The sequence below is a fragment of the Rhagoletis zephyria genome, unplaced genomic scaffold (assembly GCF_001687245.7).
Source record: "Rhagoletis zephyria isolate East Lansing unplaced genomic scaffold, Rhagoletis_zephyria_1.1 Rzeph_scaffold_00572, whole genome shotgun sequence".
In the NCBI taxonomy this organism is placed as follows: domain Eukaryota; kingdom Metazoa; phylum Arthropoda; class Insecta; order Diptera; family Tephritidae; genus Rhagoletis; species Rhagoletis zephyria.
The window spans coordinates 1-24404 of record NW_016157656.1 but is presented as its reverse complement, the minus strand read 5'-3'; the positions used below and the strand labels follow the sequence as shown (position 1 = coordinate 24404).

At 38.2% G+C, this 24404-nt stretch overlaps 1 protein-coding gene across 1 annotated transcript in view; it reads left to right on the top strand.

Annotated features, from left to right (window-relative positions):
• Window positions 1-13782, top strand: part of Tre1 (Trapped in endoderm 1) — a 190949-nt gene extending 177167 nt beyond the window's left edge. The window contains exon 6 of the mRNA XM_017612713.1: window positions 13324-13782. Within this exon, the coding sequence (XP_017468202.1) occupies window positions 13324-13507 (184 nt within the window). The 3' untranslated portion in view covers window positions 13508-13782. The remainder of the gene's footprint in view (window positions 1-13323) is intronic.
• The last annotated feature ends 10622 nt before the right edge of the window (window positions 13783-24404 follow it).

Sequence of the window (24404 nt, the reverse complement as noted above, 5' to 3'; positions counted from 1 at the left end):
CCGTTCGTATTTCATTCCGCATACGTTAAAATTATATAATTAAATTGTTATAAACTTAAAAAGTTACTGGCTTTTTTCTCGAAATAATGTCGCCCTATTTTCCTCAGCTTTACGTGGTCATTTCTTAAAGCATTTCCCTCCAAATAAGCAAAAGTGCAATACTTTCTACTAATATAGCCAATCTGCAGGACGAGAAGTAACCTAGTACAAATGTTACAATATGCATACCTAAGAAGGCAAAATTTTTCAATAGAAAAAAGTCATAAGTTTATAATTGATCTATTGTTTATATTTATGTAAGTAATACAAAAATGACTTCTGAGGTAGAGCTTTAATTAATCAGGTATAACGACAGATACAGTTGTTAACTAAAAATAATTTAATGGATTTATTAATCTTTAAACTTTATTCAAATAAAACATGTTAATTTTAGCTGACAAATTTTAGCCGCTTTCAGCCGTTTTTTTGGCGAATTTAGCCGGCTGGCCCAAAAAGTTCTGGCAACACTGATCACACGAATACCAAACAAAAGTTTTAAAAAAATTGAAATAATTAAATTGTCGCTTTTTCGGTTTTGAAATGTCTCGAAAACGTAATTTCAACTTATCGGTGCAATTATCTTACTAGTATTTCTGGACAATCTATACTAATATATATTTTGAAAGCCGTTTTTTTTCTGTTCGCAAAGCTCGAGATCGGCTGCACCGATTTTCTTGAAATTTCGGTTATAGGATCTGGATGGGCTTCTCATTGTCTTAGGCAAAAAAAAGTTTAAATACTTCCCTAAAAATGGAGCTGCAGGACTTTAAAAATCCTATGAATCTAACATACATGCCCACATAACAGCGCTGAGATCGCCCTCTGCTGTTAATTCGTACGGAATACAGCGCAAAGCAAGGGTTATGTATACATACATACGTGCTAATGTTAACGTTAATGTTGATTCTTATGTTAAAAAAAAACAAATATGTATGTACAGTTCATGGAGAAATAATGTACGGAATTATGTCTGTAGAGTCGTTTATGTTGCCACAAGGAGCAACTGCCATTTCTGTTAGCTCTTACATTTGTATATGCATTTTTGTGTACCCTGTAGTCAAATGTACTAGTTGTAAACTACCTCACAACTAGTATGAAACGCATGCCCAACTAGTCGGCCAACTATTTTTTCCATGCAATCACCTGGTATTTTTAGCATGGGGATGTCCTACAAGATGGCAATTGTCAGAATTTGGTCAGAAGTATACCAGTCTCATACTAGTTGAAAACAGACAGAAAAATCCTAGTCCAATTATGGACCAAAACCACTACTTTGGAAGTCAAAAAATAAAATGAATTCATGAACATACAATAAAAAAACTTTTGATTAAGTACACTTTAATACATTACACATTTTTATTTAGCTTAGATTTGCCAATAATTAATGTTAAATTGTTTGAGTATTAATTAAAAGGGAAAATAAATAGATACATAAATATTTCAAACTTTCGAGTCAAAATTTAAATTCATTATACATTAAACGTTATTAAAAGTAAGAGCTTTCAGGTACAATAAATACTATATTTTTATCTTTTTTAATAATATTGAATATGGAAAAGAAAACATTTTGGTTAAAAATAAAACTAACATTTTAGTTCATTTTTGAGTGAACTAAAATAAAGATAAAAGCTTTCATTGAAATAAATTTAATTCATTAACTTTGCACATTTCAGTCCTTTCTTTTTAAAATTTTTTAAAAGTAATAATTAATGTTTAAAATTTGAGATTCGGATAAGAATAAAATAAATAAATAATTCAAGCAGTTATTAAATGTTCTTAATTTTTGTCTATACTTTGGCTTGTTGATTGATAATTGAAATTAATCAAATAATTATTTAATCGTGTAATTAAAAAAAGTCAAAGATGAGTGAAAGTACTCAAAAATAACAAAATAGTGATGTAATTAAAATTAACGAATTAATTAAACATTTTTGTTTAAGTAATTAATTATTAATCATTAAAAAGGTGCTAATATCAGTATTTAACCATTAAGCGGTTATCCAAAAACATGCTTTAATTAGTAATCATTATGAATATTAATCATTATTTAACAGGTATGGTATAATGGCGAGTACGGACTCGCTTTAACGGTTTACAATATACCCAAATAAAAGTTATAATATTTAGTGTATCCTATGGTATTAAACTGTCGAAGTCAAATAAAACAGGGCATGAATAAATCGTTTTTACTTCGTACAAGTCTGGTAATTTTCGAACTAGTTCGGTTTCAGTCAGGAAATTCTAGTTGTAAACTAGTATTTTTCCTGACTAGTTTGGGGTTTCACTGCAGGGTACATACATATGTATGTATATAATTACGCATAAAAACCCTGCTGCTATGTTTTTTTTTAAAGCAGCAACTCTTATCCATCTAAGTATATCGCAAAGCTCGAGAACGGCTGAACCGATTTTTTTTGAAATTTCGGATACCTGCTGCAGACATTTAAAAGACGGTTATCGGCTAACGAAAATCTCGATATATAAAAGATGCGTGGTACCTCCCATACGAACCGAATTTTTCATACTCCATATCTCTGGAAATGTTCAGGGTAGAGTTCTGGAACTTGGTATTGCCGCATATGAAATCGATCGTATAATCTTGGAGAAAAATTAGCCCTATTGGAAAAAAGGGGGGGACCTCCCTTTTAAACCGAATTTTTCATACTCCATATCTCTAGAAGTATTTATGGTAGAGTATTGGTACTTGGTATGGAGATATATGAAATCAATCCCATACTCAGGTGTCGGAACCACAGCCGCTAAATTTGAACGTAGAACACATGATATTATTAAAATTACATTCAAGCTAAAAACTATACATGAAATATACGTTTTGATTGTATTAAATTGAATTTAATAAAGTAATATGAATTGCAAAATATTAATAGAGAAGCACATCCACATTAACTTCAACCATATGTACCATCAGCTTATAAATGGCTCATTCCATCTCAAATCACCCAGGCCGAGGGAAAGTGAATTTAAGTTTGCGATAAAACTCACAGGGATTGTTCCTTGAACAATTTAAGGAGACAAGTATTTTTTTTTGCTTAGAAATTCGAATTTTTCGAATGAATTTTTTTCTTCTCTCCTTTTTTCCTCTCTTAATAGCAACTTTTTATGAAATCGCTTATAACTGCCGCAAAAAAGCAAGGATTTTAACGATTTTTTTTTTTAAATTGCAGATATTGATCTATATAAACTTTTGGCTCTGATCGGGCAACCTCAAAAAATTTCCAGCAAGGAAACTTTATCATAATGGGCAACAATATTTGTGCCCTCAACTGGCACTAAAATCTGCTAGCACCATATAAATCCATTTTCAGAAAAAAAATCATAACCCGAAAACGACGAGTTTTAGCATATTGATACTCGTACTGAAAATAGTTTATACTATTCCCTAATAGACAAAAATAGTTTGAGAGAAAAAAAATGTGGCAATTTGAAAAAAAATGTGTTTGTTTATAAACAATAATTAATTAGTAATAAACAATTACTGATGTTTAGTTCACTAGATCGATTCAGCAGATGAATATCTGCAATTTAAAAAAAAAAAATGTTAAAATCCTTGCTTTTTTGCGGCAGTTATAAGCGGTTTCATCAAAAGTTACTATTAAGAGAGGAAAAAAGAAGCATTCCTTCTCAAAAAGAAAAAAAAAATCATTATTCGAAAAATTCGAATTTCTGAGAAAAAAGAAAAAATACGTGTCTCCTTAAATTGTTCAATTGTTTATCGCAAACTTAAATTCACTTTCCCTCGGCCTGGGTGATTTGAGATGTAATGAGCCAAATAGATATATGCGACGTGTATCACTACTTCGATTCATTTTTATTTCCTTTCATACTGCCGAAATTTGTATTACTTTGATATTAGCCTAGACCCCCGTATTAGTATTCTTCTTCGTGTTCATGCTCGTCTTCGCATTATCTTCGTCTTGGGATTTGTGCATAAGTTAGCTAAGACTTCGGAAAGAGCTGGCAACCCTCCTAAATATAGTTAAGAAATAAACAAATATCTTGCGTCTGATATTGTGATACCTACATATTTCATGTGCCTGATAAACTAAGTTAAATTTAATTTTTTAAATACGTGACAACGCTCCTAAATACAGTTCAGAAATAAAGCCTTTTTAGACGCATTTCATTTGTTTATTTTGTTTATTTGTATGTAAAGTCATTGAATTGACAAATTCTTACAGACTATATTAAGCTAATGTACAATTGTAATTACTAAGAAAAATAAGACCTAAGTTGGTTGATTAAGATGACATACGGACATGTAAAATCAGCACCTGAAGAATTGAAAAATAAATTTAAATCAGCACATGCCCTAGAAATAGGCGCATTCACTCCATAATTAGTTCTGGATAAACTAATTTTTAAGGACTCAAAATGGCGAATATTCTTGCAATTTTACTAAGCAGCGAAGGGCAATCAATAGTCCCAGAAATAATACTAATAACCAATGAACACGATAGAATGGATCTTCTGCTCTCAAGTGTTTTTAAGTCAATCAATAAACATCGAGATTGATACGAGGGTAATGGTTCAGAAAAGTTTAGAGATCGGAGAGAAAAACGAAGAAAAGCTTTTTGAACTTTCTCAAGCCGATTAGAGAGACCTATTTGATATAATATAATAGCGGCATATAATATCGGCATACTCTAACCTCGATCTGACAAAGGCGCAATACAATATTTTAAGAGTGTATGGGTTTCTGAATGCAGAACAATTTCGACGAACGAACGCTAGCATCGAGTATGACCGTGTTATTACATGGTTGACGTGACTAATGAAATTTAACTTAGAATCGAAAATGACGCCTAAATCTTTAATTTCATTAACAAATTTCAGGGTACAGCCAGCAACACCATACGAATCATGTAAAGTAGTAACCGATTTAGCAAAAGTTACGTGGAAGCTTTTGTTTATGTTTAGCGACAGACGATTTAAGCAGCACCAATTGTAAACATTGTGAAGGTCTGATTGCAACCGTTCAGAGTCCAGAGCGGTGTTAATGACCGCGAATATTTTAAGGTCATCAGCATAGAGCAAGTATTCAGCAAAGGAAAAGCATGAGCCGATATCATTTATAAAGAGAATAAAAAGGAGGGGCCCTAGAATGCTGCCCTGGGGGATACCAGAGAACGCAGTAAATGGACGGGATGTGGCATTATCAACGACAACAACGCAATGCCTGTTAGACAAATAAGACTTGATCCACGACAAAAACGTGGAGTGAAGACTCATTGACCCAAGCTTCGACAGGAGTATTCGGTGGGATACTTTGTCAAACGCCTTGGAGAAATCAGTGTAAATTGTATCCACTTGAGATCTGTTTCGGAACGCTGAAATGCAGTATTCACTGAAAATGGACAAATTGGTGACCGTGGAGCGGCTTGGAACGAAACCGTGCTGATTTGTGGAAATAACGCTTTTGACCGCAAAATACAGATTTTCATTCACTATTATCTCAAACAGTTTGGAGACAGACGAGAGCTTTATATAGACTTTTATATATAGGGGAAACGGATGTAAATTTCCAGTCATCCACAAAGATACTAGAGGTCAATGCTTTGTTAAAAATAACTGCAAGAGGCTCTGCAAGACATAAACAGTTTTTCAGTAAGATAGCCGAAAGGCCATCTGAGTTAGTTTTGGAAGTAGGCTTGAGCTTCCTAATACCATTGATGACGTCAGTCAGAGATAAACAGAGAGATCCAAAATTAAGTGAAGGAAACTAGGATCCAAATTTAAGTCGTTATCAAAATTAGAGAAAAAAAATCGGCAAATAGGTTGGCAGAATCTACGGCAGAATTTGCACTTTTACCATTGAAGAATACATTATTTGGGACTGACGAACAAGACTTTTTTGATTTAATGAATTGCCAAAAGGCCTTTGAGTTCGAAATAATATTGTTTTCAAAATTCAAAATATAATTTCTATATTAGAACTTATTCAAACAGTTAAACTCCTTTAAATGGCACTGAAATTTGGAATAATGCTCTGGGTCACCAGTCCTTTTATACAATTTGCAAAATTTGTTTTTCAAATTCTATAGATGCTTTAGCCGTTTGGTATGCCAAGGTGCCTTATATACTTTCTTTTTAAAAATAGGAACATGCTTCAAGCATAACTCAAATACCTTAGTTTTAAAGTAATGGAAACAAGAAGTAACATCATTGTCATTGAAAGCACCACACCAATCAATTGTTGACAAAATTTCATTAAAAGTAGAAAAATCACAAGTGTTGAAATTGAATTTCGTGTTGGAATCATCGGAAACCGCAGAAAACTCGTTAAACTCCAATTCTAGGGTAAGCGGAATATGATGTTTATCTGTTGGAGAGATGGGTGTGATCCATTCGGACAATGTGTAGTGAACATTATTGGAAATAAACACTAAATCTAAGATTCTGTTAAGGCTATTATAAAATCTATTAATTTGAAGTAAATCTATGCTTAAAAAACAATCAATGACGTGAATCTCGGCTGAAGAATTGACGTTAGTGGCCATGGGGACCAATTCAAATGACACAAATTAAAATCACCGAGGACACAAAGATGACTGTCACCAGTGATGTTTGCTGCTAATGACACAATATTGTCGGCATGTGCAAAATATAAATAGTCGGCACTATTTGCGGGAATATACGAGGCACACACATAAACGATTCCAGACGAGCCATGAACACGAACGCAAAGCTGATCAATGAGTGTGTCACAATTGGTAAGTGGTACCAATGATGCTCGAAATTTTCTCCGAACAGCAACCCTGTAGGGAAAACACGAACTAGTGAACCAGATTTCTAGTTCAGTACTAGTTCTTTTTCGCCAAAAACGAACCAGTCCGATAGTAACTAGTTCCGCACCAGTCCAAAAGCAGTGAAATGTGGTACTTTCACTAAACTATTTTATTTTAAATTTTAAAAGCAGGGAAGGTAATCATTATGAGTAAAATAATTTAAATCAGCATTTAATCATTATTTTATGAATTATTATTGATTTTTGTTTTTTCGTTCAAACGGAAATAATTGTTATTTGATTTTTATTTTTGGGATTACAAATAATGATTATTTTATGATTCAATTTTTTCGCGCAAATATTATCATTAATTTTGAGTTTTATTTTTCCACTTAAAAATAATGATAATTTATAAAATTGAAAAGGCCTACATACGCAACCTACTGAAATTTTGACCTGAAAAGTTTGGGTCTTATTCCTTTTATAAGGGTGCGGCTACCTCTCAAAAGGATACGTTTGTAATCACGCTGGTATAGTTTTTAAGAATCATTATACTTAGTGATTCCATAAACAAAAGCCAAAATCCTGAAGGACAATTGAGAAAGGCAATGCAGTTGCAGAAAAAGAGGCATTTAAAAAAAAGTGTCAAAATAATTACCACTTTCTCACTAAATTTATTTAAAAATGCAAGCCACCAGAGCTCCTTTTTTTTAAAGAAAGGAAAAATTAATCTTTCTTTTAGGCAATCCAGCACAGCTACCTTAATACAGTCAGTCAATAAAGTTTAGGTACAACGAATTTTTTACAATACGGGCAACTATTTTTTAAATATTTTAGTTTTCGGTAATTTTTTATAAAAATATGGTTAATTCTACACCAAAAACCCCAAAAATCAGAGTTCCAAACCTTATGCAAAATTAAAGAAAACTGCAAATTTCGATCCAAATATTGCAATTTATGCTCTTTAGATAAAAGTTAAGTACGCAGTTTTTTAGCCCATTCAATTTTAGTATAATAAAGTGCAAGTATGAGGAAGCTAGGACTTACCAAACACCAAAAAAGAAAAAATTGCTAAACATCAATGGTAAGTGCTAGCTACCTCAAACTTGCACTTTGTTATACTAAAACTGAATGGGCTAAAAAACTGCGTACTTAACTTTTATCTAAAGAGCATAAATTGCAATATTTGGATCGAAATTTGCAGTTTTCTTTAATTTTGCATAAGGTTTGGAACTCTGATTTTTGGGGTTTTTGGTGTAGAATTAACCATATTTTTATAAAAAATTAGGGAAAATAAAATATTTTAAAAATAGTTGCAGGTATTGTAAAAACTTCGCTGTACCTAAACTTTATTGATTGACTGTATACCTTATTTAAGTTAAGTAAGAACAAAAACTTTCGAAGTACTTCATATACATATGAGCTTAAAAGGAACTGAATTTACTTAAAAATCAATATGCTTAAATTTAGACGACTAAGACAAAGTGAACTAATATTTTTACTTTTAAGCAGAACGCACTTTTGTTTTTTACATACTACTTAAGTTTAATACTACTACTACTACTAATGTGGTTTATAAATTTTTAATAAGTGCGTTTAAACATTTGTGATGGTATTGTCCTTCCTTCAACCGATCGTATTTAACATAAAAGGGAAATGTTTCGACAAGCATGATTAGAAATGTAGATCTAAGGTGACGAATTTATAACAGGTCGGGAACTATAAAAAATGGATGCAGATCGAACTAGATATCATCTGTCGAATTTGGAACTGGTTCGGAACTATAGAAAAGGCGATCCAAAACGAACTAGATCATATCTGTCGAATTTAGAACTGGTTCGGAACACGGACACTTCCTAGGACATCGCAATGTTAAATTCGCCAGTCGCTAGCATGCAAAACAGAATTAACGCGTACTAGTCATGGTTCCAAACGCACTAGAACCGAACCAGTTCCGCACTAGTTCGTTTCCCTACAGGGTAATGAGAACACCACCACCTCTGGAACATCCGGTTTTGACACAGTCACGGTCTTTACATCATAAAGATTAGTATCAAAAATTTCACAATCGAAAAATTTATCATTCAGCCAAGATTCCACAAAAACAAAAATATCAAACTCTAGGGAAGAACTACGTAAGTACACAGTCGAACATTTAGTCCGAAGGCCTGAAATATTTTGAAAGTAAATTCTTAGGCATTTATTACTAGCGCTGGATTCAGTTACGGCATCAGCGGGCATCTGAATTCGCGGGAAAAAAGCGAAAGGTCCGAATTTAGAATCTTGTCAAAAACTGACACAGGGACGCCAAGCTTAAAGTTTACCCATTTTAATGTTGCTGACTGCACATCCTTCTTCACCAATTTATAGCAAGCCAACAGATTTTTATCAATCGCAGCATGTTTAGCGACGTAATTTATAATGTTACTTTGTCTTCTGTCCGCGGAAATCCACTCAGAATTGCGTTGAGGCGAAATTATATTATCACATTATTAGAATTTACATCGGAAATATCGATGAGAGATTTAGCGAATGAAGGTAGCAGGGGAGCAGTCAACTGAGACGACACTAAACCAGAAGGAGAAGTGGTCATGTCAGCGGTCGGCGGCAAAACGGCAATCTTAGCAGCAGCATTAACAAGAGTGACGGCAGAAGGGTCAGCCGCGGAGATATCATCGTCGGCAGAAATGCCAGCAGCAGCAGGTGTATGGGTAACCTCAGATGTTTGCGCACCCGCAGCAGCAGCATCCATAGTTGGAGCAGTGTTGTTGAGTAACGTGCTCTGCATAGTACGAAGCTCAGCTCGGAGGTCATCAACTTTCTTGAGCAATATGCTTTTATCATCGGACAGAGTTGCAGCAGAGAGAACACTCGTGCATTTTCGGCTCTAAGCCCAGCCACTTCAGAAAGCACAGTTTCTAACATTGATTCCAATTCTGTACACTTCGTGTGATCGATTTTTTGTTGTTTTTGTAACTGAAGTTCACTAGTTGAATTCTCACACTGCGACTGCTGTTTTTGTTCAGCACCAGTAGCGCGAGAGTCATCAGCACTCGCTAGTAGCTGTGTTGTTGGGTGAGATGTAGGGGGCGAGCAAATAGAATTTCGACGTTTTTTGGTACACATTGCACAATAAAACGCACGATTGGTTTTTTGCAGAAAATCAACATCAGTTTGCGATAAATTGACACATGATAAATAAAAATATTCATTACATTTCTCACACCGAACTTTTGGCAAACCGCGGTGAACTTTCTGACCACAAGCACAGGGCATTTTAAAATCAAAGAAACGATAAAAATAAGCACGGATACGGACTCGCTTGCTCCAACTCCCTTTGATACCCTTATTTTTAATAATTGCTTTAACTTATTAAATAATTTGAGTTTACCTTTTTAAACAGGTGGCAACCCCCTTTAATATTCTAAATATTCAAACATCCATATCAGGATATACATTTACATTTTTTGCCTTTACTTAAGTCGAACTTGCTTTTTGAAACCGGTGGCAACCCGCCTACATATGATTAAAAAATAAAGCCTTTTCAAAACCATTTCGATCGATACTCATAGTGTCATAATTGATTTAACTTAAAAATAATTTGAATTTAATATTTTTATTTTTGAAAAAATAAGAAGTTAATGCACATCCACAGGCCAAGCCCTTTAATTTGATACCTCATTTTCTAAAATCGAACGAACGGTACATATGTACATACCCTGCAGTGAAACAACAAACTAGTTAATAAAAATACTAGTTTACAACTAGAATTTCCTGACTGAAACCGAACTAGTTCGAAAATTACAAGACTTTTATCAAGTACAAAACGATTTATTCATGCCCGGTTTAATTTGACTTCGACAGTTTAATACAATAGAGTACACAGAATATTGTAACTTTTATTTGGGTATATTGTAAACCGTTAAAGCGAGTACGTTCTCGCAATTATACCGTACCTGTGAAATAATGATTAATATTCACAATGATTATTAATTAAAGCATGTTTCTTTGGATAACCGTTTAATGATGAAATACCGATATTAGCACCTTTTTAATGATTAATAATTAATTACTCAAACGAATTTTTTTTTAATTAGTTCGTTAATTTTAATTACATCATTATTTTGTTACTTTTGATGATTTTCAATTATTTTTTACTTTTTTAATTACACGACTAATATAAATATTTGATTAATTTCAATTAGCAATCAACAAGCCAAAGTATAGACGAAAATTAGGAATATTTAATAACTGGTTGAATTATTTATTTTTTTTTGTTATTATCCAAATTTCAAATTTTAAACATTAATTATTACTTTTAAAATATTTCAAAAAGAAAGGAAAGTTAATGAATTTAATTTATTTTAATGAAAACTTTTACTTTTATTTTAGTTCACTCAAAAATGAATTAGAGTATTCGTTTTATTTTTAACTAAAGTGTCTTCTTTTCCGTATTCAATATTATTAAAAAAGATAAAATATAGTATTTATTGTACTTGAAAGCTGTTACTTTTAGTATCATTTAATGGAAAATGCATTTAAATTTACGTTGGAAACTTTGTAATATTTATGTATTTATTTATCCTTTTAATCAATACTCAAAAAATTTAACACTAATTATGGGCAAATCTAAGGCTGCTAAATAAAAATATGTAATGCATTAAAGTGCACTAAATCAAAAGTTTTGTATTGTATATTCATGAATTCATTTTATTTTTTGACTTCCAAAGTAGTGGTTTTGGTCCATAACTGGACTAGCATTTTTCTGTCTATTTTGAACTAGTATGAGACTGGTATATTTCTGACCGAAATCAGACAATTGACATATATGTACAAAGATTACTAAAAGAAAAACAGATCCATGATTCAATAATAAAAGGTTTGCTCAGAAAAATGTTTTTCGCTCCCTCTTGACAAAATCGGCTCCCTTAGCAAGGCACTATGTGTGGGCTCCACTGACGAAAAAAAATATTTACCATCCACTTGAAAAATTTTTATGAGAAATTAGTGAACAAATTTAACACTTAAACATTGTATGTACATTCGTTAATAAATTCAGGCAATTGAATTCAAGGGCCCCAGCAAAAAAAATATCAAAAATCAACGGTAACTTTTAGAAATTTCAAACGTGCAAGTTATTATTAATTTTTTAATTAAATTAAAATGGCTTCTAAAAATTTCGAGTAAAAAGTTAAAAAATTTTGAACTCGGCGAACGTCCTATATAAAACAACCTCGGTGGTTCAATTACTAAGAGAGGAAAAGGAACAAATGGCTTCGGCCAGTGGTATCACAACGGGCTTTTCCAGCCCACGTGTGCTCCGCGCTCTGTGAGGGGCAGCCACTCTTACCTAACTTACTGAAAAATTTCACATTTAAATATTGTATGTACAATTGAATTAAAATCTTTGAGTTAATTTAATAGAATTATACCAGTGCGGGGAATTTCACCGAAAATCGGGGAATTTCGCGATGGCCAACGGGGAGAAAGATAAAATGCGTTGGCATCCCTGACTACATACCATTTTTTTTTTTTAACGAAAGCTACAATTTTTTCTTTCCACAACAAATTTACAACAAAAAAGCTATAATTAATGGCATAGTAGTAACATATTGTAAAAGTTTACAANAAAGATAAAATGCGTTGGCATCCCTGACTACATACCATTTTTTTTTTTAAACGAAAGCTACAATTTTTTCTACCCACAACAAATTTACAACAAAAAAGCTATAATTAATGGCATAGTAGTAACATATTGTAAAAGTTTACAGCAAAAAAGCTACAATTAATTCCGTTATAACCTTTTAAATATCTCAATTCTGCCGTCAATGGTGCATGGTGTCAAGTTAGCACTACATACTAAATTTTGTTCGAAAAACGGTGAACTCGATTTTTTCTAGAAAAACGGAAGCTAAAAATGTTTTCTTTTCACAACAAATTTTTAAGTCAAAAGCTACAATTAATGGCTTAGTAACATATTGAATATCTCAATTCTATCGACTAGGTGTATGGTGTCAAGTTAGCACTACATACCATTTTTTCCTAAAAAACGAAAGCAAAAAATTTTTTCTTTCCACAACAAATTTACAACAAAAAATCTACAATTAATGCCGTTATAACATTTCAATATCTCAATTTTATCGACTAGGTGTATGGTGTCAAGTTAGCACTCATACCATATTTAAAAATAATGAGAGGTACAAATTTTTTCTTTCTACAGCAAGAAAGCTGCAATGAATGCCATAGTTAACTTTTCCAATTTAGAAAAGTGTTGTGCTAACTTGACAGACGTATTTGAAGAAGTAGATGATGGGTCAGAATCACGAAAATATCAAACTTTGATAGAAGGAAAATGAATACTTCCTCGAATACGTGTTAGGCTCTTTCATGTATAGAACCCGTAAAAAATTTAGAAGCCAATTGAAAATATGACGTGATGTGTTTTACGAAATCCATCCGATTTAAAAAAGGAAGCCCCATATCTATTATAAATTGTTGATAGCTTTACAATTTCCAACTAAATTATTAATTTTTTTCAGGATAGCGTATTACAACACCTTAAAAAATTTAAAGTTTTGGGGCAAACCATTGCCATCAATTCATAGCAGGAGCATGCTTCCCAGCAAAAATGACGAATATACGGGTCCTGCGAGGAGTATACCGTTGTTTCAAGTTGCTGGTGGAAAGAGTATTAACAATTTGTGCCAAACATACTCAGTATAAGAATTATAACACATTTTATAGTATTAATTATGTAATTGTAGGGTAACAAGATAACTTTATTACTGCATTTTGTCTCAAGCACACATATGTTCTTACCGATAAATAGCATTGCAACATATACATGTTTATAAAAGAAATTATTAGGTTTAATTAAAAAGCCTGTATCTACCTTTTGAACTTTATCTTCAATGTACTTCTTTCTCTTAAGGCTATCTAACAATTTTTAACTTTACCAAAGTCTCAAAATAAAATATGTATCTATTTTCTTAAATATATTTACATGTGTCATTTGGTGAAGATAACACGTTGGTAGGGGACAAATCGTACGATTCTAATAAAATGCAAAGTAACAGGTATAAAACAAAGTACCTAGAATAGGGCTGCCAGACGTCCTGGTTTTCCATGATTTGTCCTGATTTAAACAAATTGTCCTGGTGTCCTGGTCCACACTTAAATTGTCCTGGTTTTTTAATGAAGGTGAATGAAGACACCCATATAATTTTTAGCCCCCCATAACTTCCAAATTTTTTCCTAGATATTCAAAAATAGTACTAGGAAATGCTTGTTCGATGAGGCGGCTCTTGGAGTGTTCGAGAGAAAGATTTTGCGGAAGATTTACGGGCCTTTACGCGTTGGCGACGGCGAGTACCGCAGACGGTGGAATGATGAGCTGTATGAGCTTTACAACGACATGGACATAGTGCAGCGAATGAAAACACATCGGCTCCGCTGGCTTGGCCATGTCGTTCGAATGGACACCGGCACTCCAGCTCTGAAAGTATCAGCTCGAACCCCCTGGTTGTAGTAGAGGAAGAGGGAGGCCCCCACTGCGATAGGTGAAGAAGGACTCGGCTTCACTTGGCATTTACAATTGGCACAGAAAAGAAACGACTGGCGTGCTTTGTTGAACTCGGCGAACATCGAAGAAGAAAATAGATCTATAACTTTAGCAGTCACACAGTGTTATAATCCCGACGAAATCCTCGACGGTGGTACCGAGAGGGGAACGGTAAATGATGCTAGGAAGTTTAGTTTGGGTTAAAGTCTCACACTGACGGGGTTATTCTTTCGATGCTTCCTCTTCGTAAAATGAACATTCGCAGTAAAAAGTTAACTATTTAAATCGACGAAAAGTTGTATATGAACTTTTGTGAACTTCTGTTTATGTGTTTTTGTACAACATACTTCTATTGGTTACAATAATTTTAAGCCAAAATAAAAACATTTTTAATAAGTAAGTTATTGGTTTTGAATTTTTTTTTTTGTATAAGAGGCCTTTTGATGCTGTTTTTAGTTCATAAAAATCATACTTCTTTAAGGAATTTAAATATTTAAGGTTCAGATCAAATATTTCTAATTGAGACTTGAAATGCTTATTGAATCCTATTTATAATGTTAAATAATATAAAGATATACTTAAGTACATTCGCGTAAATTGTAAATAGGGAACCCTCTTCTAGGAAGCATGCAGGGAAGCACTTTTTTCAGTCCTTATTTTCAGTCTTTTAGAATGGCTTCACTTCAGACAGCCTACCATAATTATCCTTAGGTTATGCATATACAAAATGGCAAAAATGATCATGAAGCGCATTGTATTATATGTGGAAAATTGCTAATGGTGGTAAGGCAAGCATTAAGACCACGTTGAAAGATACTCCGCCGACCTAAACGGGGTTAGATTGCCGAAAGAACAGCCCTTGGTCGGGTAAAACCCGAGTCATTCCAGTACGTAGAACCGGCTGTTGTGGGAATGGCAATCTAACCCCGTTTAGGTCGGCGAAGTAACTCAGAAGTTGTTCGTCCATAGAGCTACATTCGCTACATTCTTCCGCTCAGGGCTGGCATCGAGTCAAACCCAGGGCAGAAACTTACACCTGCTGTGTATGCCAGAGCCGACTACACCACAACTCCACCGCAGTCAAGTGCAATGCTTGCGAAGGGTGGAGTCACCTCAGAGTCTGCTCAGGACTACGGACACATCGGCAGTGGACCACATCGTTTGTGGCCCCCTGCTGCTCAAACAGAGCAGCCTCCACGGCTAACCCCAGTCCACCTGAGCAGCTCCACACAAACACCACAGCAGTCAAGTGCAACACCTGCTTTGGCTGGTGCCACTTTAGGTCATGTTCAGGTCTGCGCACCACGCGAGATTGGACGGGGAACTTCGAGGGCTCGTGTTGCGCTGCTCGGTCGCAAACCCCAACTGCGACGCCACCCGCTATCACCACAGGGCGGCAACCTCCACAGCAGCGCACACAGCCAATGGCGGCAAGGCCACACACATCCCTCACACCCCGCATAACAACACGTCTCCCGAACCACATGAAGCTCCTTCAATTTAACTGTAACGGACTTCAGAGCAAGATCGAGGAGATAACCGTCTTCATGGGAAGGCATGGTATATTGATAGCTGCGGTCCAAGAGACGAAAATGCACAGCAATTCAACATTGTTGAATTGTGCCGGGTACAACGTGCACCGTCGAGATCGCGAGCGAGATAATAGTGGTGGTTTAGCATTCATCACGCACCACACCGTGCAGTATCGTCTTATTGAAGCAGACATCGACCGCAGGGATACCACCCTAGAATATCAGCGATTGCTATCCGGTCAGGCGATGTTGAGCTCGAAATATTTACTGTGTACATACCCCCTGTCACTTGCTGCCCAGCAGGATATCACCCTGATATATGTGCGCTCCTCAGAGGTGAAAACCGTATGGTAGTAGGCGACTTTAATGCGCACCACGGTCTTTGGCACTCAAGCCTGTTAAACGATCGTAGGGGAACAGACTTGGCTGAGCAGATAGACGATTCGACATTCTACACAATGAACGACGACGCACCCACCTACGCTACGTCGTTGACTGTTTGCGCTTTAACTTTGGCATCATACCATCTGCCCATAGTCATCTCGATTGGTAAACCAAACGACTTTGCTTCCGCGGAACACCGGACATATATCANGCAGTGGACCACATCGTTTGTGGCCCCCTGCTGCTCAAACAGAGCAGCCTCCACGGCTAACCCCAGTCCACCTGAGCAGCTCCACACAAACACCACAGCAGTCAAGTGCAACACCTGCTTTGGCTGGTGCCACTTTAGGTCATGTTCAGGTCTGCGCACCACGCGAGATTGGACGGGGAACTTCGAGGGCTCGTGTTGCGCTGCTCGGTCGCAAACCCCAACTGCGACGCCACCCGCTATCACCACAGGGCGGCAACCTCCACAGCAGCGCACACAGCCAATGGCGGCAAGGCCACACACATCCCTCACACCCCGCATAACAACACGTCTCCCGAACCACATGAAGCTCCTTCAATTTAACTGTAACGGACTTCAGAGCAAGATCGAGGAGATAACCGTCTTCATGGGAAGGCATGGTATATTGATAGCTGCGGTCCAAGAGACGAAAATGCACAGCAATTCAACATTGTTGAATTGTGCCGGGTACAACGTGCACCGTCGAGATCGCGAGCGAGATAATAGTGGTGGTTTAGCATTCATCACGCACCACACCGTGCAGTATCGTCTTATTGAAGCAGACATCGACCGCAGGGATACCACCCTAGAATATCAGGGATTGCTATCCGGTCAGGCGATGTTGAGCTCGAAATATTTACTGTGTACATACCCCCTGTCACTTGCTGCCCAGCAGGATATCACCCTGATATATGTGCGCTCCTCAGAGGTGAAAACCGTATGGTAGTAGGCGACTTTAATGCGCACCACGGTCTTTGGCACTCAAGCCTGTTAAACGATCGTAGGGGAACAGACTTGGCTGAGCAGATAGACGATTCGACATTCTACACAATGAACGACGACGCACCCACCTACGCTACGTCGTTGACTGTTTGCGCTTTAACTTTGGCATCATACCATCTGCCCATAGTCATCTCGATTGGTAAACCAAACGACTTTGCTTCCGCGGAACACCGGACATATATCAACTGAGAGCACCTTCGCTGCGCTCCCCACACCAACCGACGTCCACCTTGGTGAACGTAAGTTCCGCAGGGCTGTCACTGCTGCTGCAGCTCGCTTCATACCGGCTGGATGCATTACGGACCCACGTTCAAATTTTCCTGCTGAAGCGGCTGTGAGCGTCACAGCCTTCATCAGGCCGATCCCGGAAATCCCCGTATCAGGGATCTCAACGCGGAGATTCGGCAACTAGTGAACGTACATAAGCGGAAGAAGTGGGAAGAGCATCTGAAGACTTGTAACTTCACCTCTGGTGTGAGTAAGCTTTGGTCAACCGTAAGGTCACTATCCAACCCGAGGAAGCACGACGACAGGGTCGAAATTTCTTTCGGCGACCATGCTTCGTCGGATCCGTAGCGATACGCGTGCTATTTTAGCCGGCAGTTCATACTGCATCCTCCGGTGGACAAAGCCAAGCGCCGAGTGACCAGAAGGCTGCACAAACCGCCAACAACTTGTGCCCCCCTTTCTTTCACTTGCGGTGAAGTTCAGGTGGCCATCGGGAAGGCGAAAGCCTCCACAGCCATGGGTCCCGACGGAATATGCATGTTGCTGCTGAAAAATTTGGGTCCTGCGGAAGTAGCGTACGTAACGGAGGTCCTCAATTTGTCAATGACCACTCTCATCATCCCTGACATCGGGAATGTGGGGAAAGTGGTCCCACTGCTCAAACCGGGGAAACCAGCCAACAAAGGAGATTCTTATCGACCGATAACACTCCTTTCCCCGGTAGCGAAGACACTAGAGCCCTTGCTACTCCCGTATTTCACGAACCACCTGACCCCAGCGAAGCATCAGCATGGGTTCCGTAAAGTGCACAGTACAACAATAGCACTTAACGCCATAAACATTCAGATAACACGTGGCCTTAACCGTAACCGTCCCTGTGAGAGAACTATTCTAGTAGCGTTGGACCTGTCAAAGGCGTTTGACACCGTCAGCCACTCCACGCTACTAGAAGATATAGAATTATCTGAGTGGTCGACACTCGTCGGTAATGTTTAGAGACAAATCGAGCAAACTCAGGAAAATAAAACAGGGGGTTCCACAGGGTGATGTCCTTTCCCCGCTACTGTTTAACTTTTACATTACAAAGCTCCCTCAACCACCAGAGGGAGTCTCGATTGTCTCTTATGCTGATGATTGTTCGATAATCGAAAGTAAACGGTTATCTCGCCGAGCTTTCTCCTCAGCAACGCTTTTTACCACTTGGACGAAGGAAGTCAGACTGCAACTGGGTATTCAAGTCGATGACGAACCAGTTCCGATGGTGAATAACCCGAAGATCCTCGGAGTAACCTTCCACAGTCTGCTCTACTTCTCGGCGCATACAACCAGAATTGTCAACAAAGTACAAAGCCGCAACATGGTCTTCAAGTAGCTGTCCGGCAGCAGCTGGGGCAAAGACAAAGAAACGTTGTTGGCAAATTACACGGCAATTGGCCGGCCGGTTCTGAACTATTCAGCGCCTGTGTGGTCGCGGGGACTAATAAGGACGCAGTGGATGAAGCTGCAGTCCTGCCAAAACACGGCATTAAGGCCTTTTGTTGTCGCCGCAACATCACCTGCACGACGAGGCGCACATGGTCCCGATTAAGCAGCATCACACAATGCTCTGCAAGCAATTCCTAGTAGGGTGTCACCGTCGTGGGCACCCGAACAGACATGTGCTTGCGGAAGAACCCCCGCCACGGCCCGTCAGAAGTCAGTATCGAGTTACATAGACTCTCGACCAGTCAATGCCGTTCTGGGTACACAACCACCAGTCGTTGACGACAGAGAGCTTCGTCTGCCTCGGTAGACTTTTACAACAAAAGCCCAACTTGGTTCTGGCTACTGCAACAGGTTGAGCTCATACCTGAGCAGAATAAATGCAGATGTGCCAAGTGAATGCCCGGCATGTTGGAGTAGCGGCTGCGGAAGTATTTTGTTAGTAATGGTGTTTTCGTTTCTACCAAAAAATATCGCCCTTTGGTTGCACCTTTCCATTTTCGTGTTCGATTGTAAAATAAAGGCAAACGATGAGAAAATTTTGTGTTCGTTTCTTACAATGTCGCAGTCTTGCAAGGGAAATAAATAAAATAAAAAAAAACCTTTTAATATACCACGCTTTTATAAATGGACTAAAAAGTAAAAAATAATATTTCACAGTCCCATAGTTTTGATAACTTTTGATTTTGAAATTTTAGCAAAAGTCATTATAAACAATTTATGAGATTGAAAACGAAAAACGTGAAGCGTATGCAAAACACAGCATTAGATTTAATTAACAATAAAAAAACTACATATCATAGACCTAAAATTTCTCAGCGCAAGTACAAATTTGAGATCGATTTTGTAACATGAGTAGCATGAGTCTTAGAAATGCACATATATAAACATACATACATACAGGTAGACGTACATACAAACTAACATACCAACGAAACTAAAAGCACCCCTATGTACATACATACGTATACACGAACCTGGCATGGCAAGCGCGTACAAATTTCGCAAACACCAACTTTGACAACCATGCGCACTAACATATGGAAGAAATTCGTTACGCAAAACACAAAATGCGCAATAAGCCCGCCCACTTCTCAAACAGCTCATACAAAGCCGGAACTAAAGCGGCCAACATGAACTCAACCAGCATAAGTTGTCCGTAGGTAAGCACGGAGCGGGTCCTGGGCTTCGGGCCTATTTGGGGTGCCCATTTTTGGACACGGTGTCAAGCAGACAGGGGGCGTGACCCGTTTGGGCTTGCCCAATTCCGAGCACACCTGCCTGCTTATGATACCGCGCGGCTAGCGGGCGTTGAAGGGGGCGAACCACCACCTGCAGCGCCTAGCGGCCACGAATACATACGGGGGGACTGGGCAACCTTTCGACGCCCTGGGAGACCGCACTAACGATCAGTTGTCCGCAGGTCACCAATCTGGACCGCCAACACCGCTGCCGCCTTAAGGCCGAGATCGCTACCGAGGAGCGCACCCTAACATTACCGAGGATCGCTAGTCGTACTCGCTGCCATCCAAGGCCGCCGCCACCAAAATCATCACCGCTAGGGCCCGGACCGCTGCTCTTATCACCGGGGCCGCTACTACTACCGCCGCCCTAACGCCGACATTTCTGCCGAGGACAGCCCGCCAGCAACACAAAGAACCGCGATTTGTACTCACTGTGATCCAGGGCGGCCGCAATAATCATCATTACAGCAGGGCCCGTACCGCTGCTCTCATCACCGGGGCCGCTACCACCCGTCACGAGTACGGTAATCGCTACTGCGAACGTCAACCATCACCGTCCAGGACCGCTGTCACCATCGTAGTTAAAAAGGGCCGCATTCGCCCTCGCTACAATCAGGGCTGCATACAACACCACTGCGGGAGATCGCTGCCGCACTCATCAATATATGGGCCACTGCCAACGTCACCGCTGAGGCCGCCACCACCACTGCAAGGGAACTGCAAGCTGCGGTCGCAGTCGCCGTCACAACCACCGCGACTGCTCTCATTGACACGCTCTTCGCTACGACTGGCACGTACCACTGCCAATCTTGCTGTCACCAGTAGCGCTCCCGTCGCCGTACAAATACCCGCTGAATAATCTGCGACACAGACTGCCGGCTCTCTCTTTATCTCCCTCTCTCCCCTGCACGACAAGTTGCTGGTGTGTGTGTGTTCGACTTAATACACAAATCATTATGTTTTATTTGGTGGGGGTTAGTGGGACCTTTGCTGGTCTCTGGAGCGGCTGGCGAATCCCTTTTGCACGCCGGGGGGGCAAGACCAACCGCCCAGAAACGAGACCATATGAGCAACACCGAGGTAATGAGCACAGTCCGCCGTTGGGACGTTCATTACTCCGGCGGCGACACTCTGCACGACTTCTTGGAGAGGATTGAGGAGCTGACGGAATGCGACCAAATCACGCCAGACCAACTCCTTCCAACCCTATCCGAAATACTCCGCGGCAATGAACTCCAATGACCCGAAGACCACACATAATCACCTGGGCCGTATTCCGCACCAAAGTTGAACGATTATTTCTTCCGCGCCGACACGTAAGACAGTTGGAAGACGCCATCCGTCAGCGAAAACAGCTAAACCGAGAAAAGACCAAGGACTACATCCTCGCCCTCCAAACGCTAATCCGACAGCACCCAACGATGTGCAACGAAGACCACTTGGAGCGCATCTACGAAGGCTTGTGACTATCCAGACTATCGATGAGTAGATAGGGTTCACAGACTAATATGAGCTACTCAGAAGCGAGGAGGCCAGACAAACCAGGCAAGCGGCATGGATTTCCGAGCCCTAATCGACACTGCAGCCACGTTAACATACATCAATACATCTGGAGCAGCGCAATATTCAGCCACAATCCGACAAACAAAACGTGCAACTATCAGACCAAATGTGCGTCGCAAGTACGCGTTCCTATCCCGTCAAAATTGAATATAACGGCCGAGCAACAAGCACACTGGTTGCCGTCATCCCCAATCTGGTCGAAAGAATGATATTGGGAATAGACTTTTTGGCGAAACGAGGTATTGTCGTAACACTTGATAACCAGCCCCTAGCTCTCGCCCCACCCCCGAGAGCCGATCCTACGGCCGTTCTGTGCAGCTTAACCGAAAGTACGCACCTGAAAGAGAAGCAAAACAAAAGACTGGTCGATTTGTTGGAAATCCACAAAGCGCGATTTTCCAAAATTACCGGGCCAAGCACCCCCGCCGAACGCGAGATCACCCTCCGGCATCATCGACCACTATAACAACGCTATTACCCACGCAATCCTGCCATGCAGCAGGTGATACCGAGACAGCCACATCCATCCGTAAACGCAGTCGGTGACAACCAATCCCACCGGACGAACCACGGCCGATTTCACTCTGGTAAAGAATGCCACAACTTGTGTTCTGCCGAAGTGGGAGGGGCACTGTAAAGTTGCTTTGCCTACGCTACAATAACATATTTAACATCACCCTAGCATGCGTCTTACAACAAATATATAAACATACATACATACATACAGGTAGACGTACACACAAACTAACATACCAACGAGACTAAAAGAACCCCTATGTACATGCATACCTACATACATACGNTATACTAAAATTGAATAGGCTACAAAAATGCATACCCAAAAGGTTGACAAAAATTTCTTAATAAAATTTAAAATTCGTGAAAGTATATATATATGCATGTACATTTAACGTTAAAATTACTTCTAACGTGAAAGTAAGTTCTGCAATGAAATAAAAATCAAATATTTTAAATTTCTATTGCTTTAATTTCAGGAAATAACTAGATATACGATTGAATAATAAAATAATTTTAGTATCCCAAAAAACGTATTTTAATGAGTCCGATACTGAGTAGTATCGATACTCTAAAAGTATCAGGAAAAAAGTATCGATCCTACTCAGTATCGGACTCATTAAAATACGTTTTTGGGGATACTAAAATTATTTTATTCTTCAATCGTATATCTAGTTATTTCCTGAAATTAAAACAATAGAAATTTGCATTTTTGTAGCCTATTCAATTTTAGTATAATAATGTGGAAGTTTGAATTAAAAGTCAACGGTGGTAGGCACGTAAACTTGAATAGGTTACAAAACTGCATACCCAAAAAGTTTCTAAAATTTCTGCATTTTCGTGAACTTTGCGAAAAGTTTTCTTGCCATATTCATAAAAAATAAAAAAGGTATATCAACTGAAAAATGTATGAAAATGTAATTTTATTAAGCTCTTTAAACCTACTTTATTTTTTATGAATAAGGCCATTATGGTGCATTTACATGGTATGAAGCCATATGAACTGTTGATACCCTAAAATAGAGGGACTTCATGTGAGGAATTCAATGATATCGAGTGGGATGCATATAATAGATTTTTTCATATGAAAAATTATGGGGAGATGCTGTAAACATACTGTTTTGATACTGTTAAGCATATGAAATTATAGCAAGTTGGATTTTCATACATCTTCCCATAAAAAGTTTAACAGATGCAGAGATACCAAGGAGGTTTTTTCCCATTTTGATGCCTTTTTTAATATAAAACCCACCGAAAAGGAGGAAAGCGGCAACTCCGCCATTCACATACATGTCAAATGTAGGAATTTTTAAAATTAAAAACAATAAACAAATAATTTCAAAACAACAAAAAATCTTTGTACTAGATCTTTTTCAATAGAAACAATTCACGTATGGTGGACAATAAAAATACAAAGCACTATGATAACAGGACATTACACAACATTTTAATGAGCTTTATATCACATTTAAGTAAAAATAACCCTATATTTTCCAAGCTTGCAAAGAAATGAAAATGTGTATTTTTTGTTGTTTACAGCAAGACTTGCCAAATATACATATAAGTAAAAATTATAGAAGGTATGTATACTTCTCCCTTTCATTTTTTCATACAGTTGATGCTTCTTTCTGGCTTTTACAAAATGCAGGGATACCACACTTATTTCGGTACAATATGATCGTAATGTATTTTCAATTCGAAATTAAAGAAAAAACATCCCACGAAAATGTTTGCCATTGTAGAACAATAAGTGTATATTTGCAAACTAATGCAAAGAATGGAGTGTCATATCTTAAAAGGTTGGGAGAATTAACGAAACAAACAAACATTTTATGGTCTTATGTTTCCTTCAAACCGCATTGCTATTTTTTCTAACTCTTCCTTTTGTTTAGCGCTGTAACCGCTTAAGTTATATTATTTAATTTATACATGTGAGTTATTTTCAATGAGCATTTTTTCATTTGCTCCTGAATTTTGGGAACATTTTCTTATAGTACCTCTCATTATTTTTTATATTACATATCGATGGCTGAGTGGAAGATTGACCTATCAGCAGCCAGTTCGAAAACGCCCTATCTCAGAAAACTTTTCAAGAATGCCC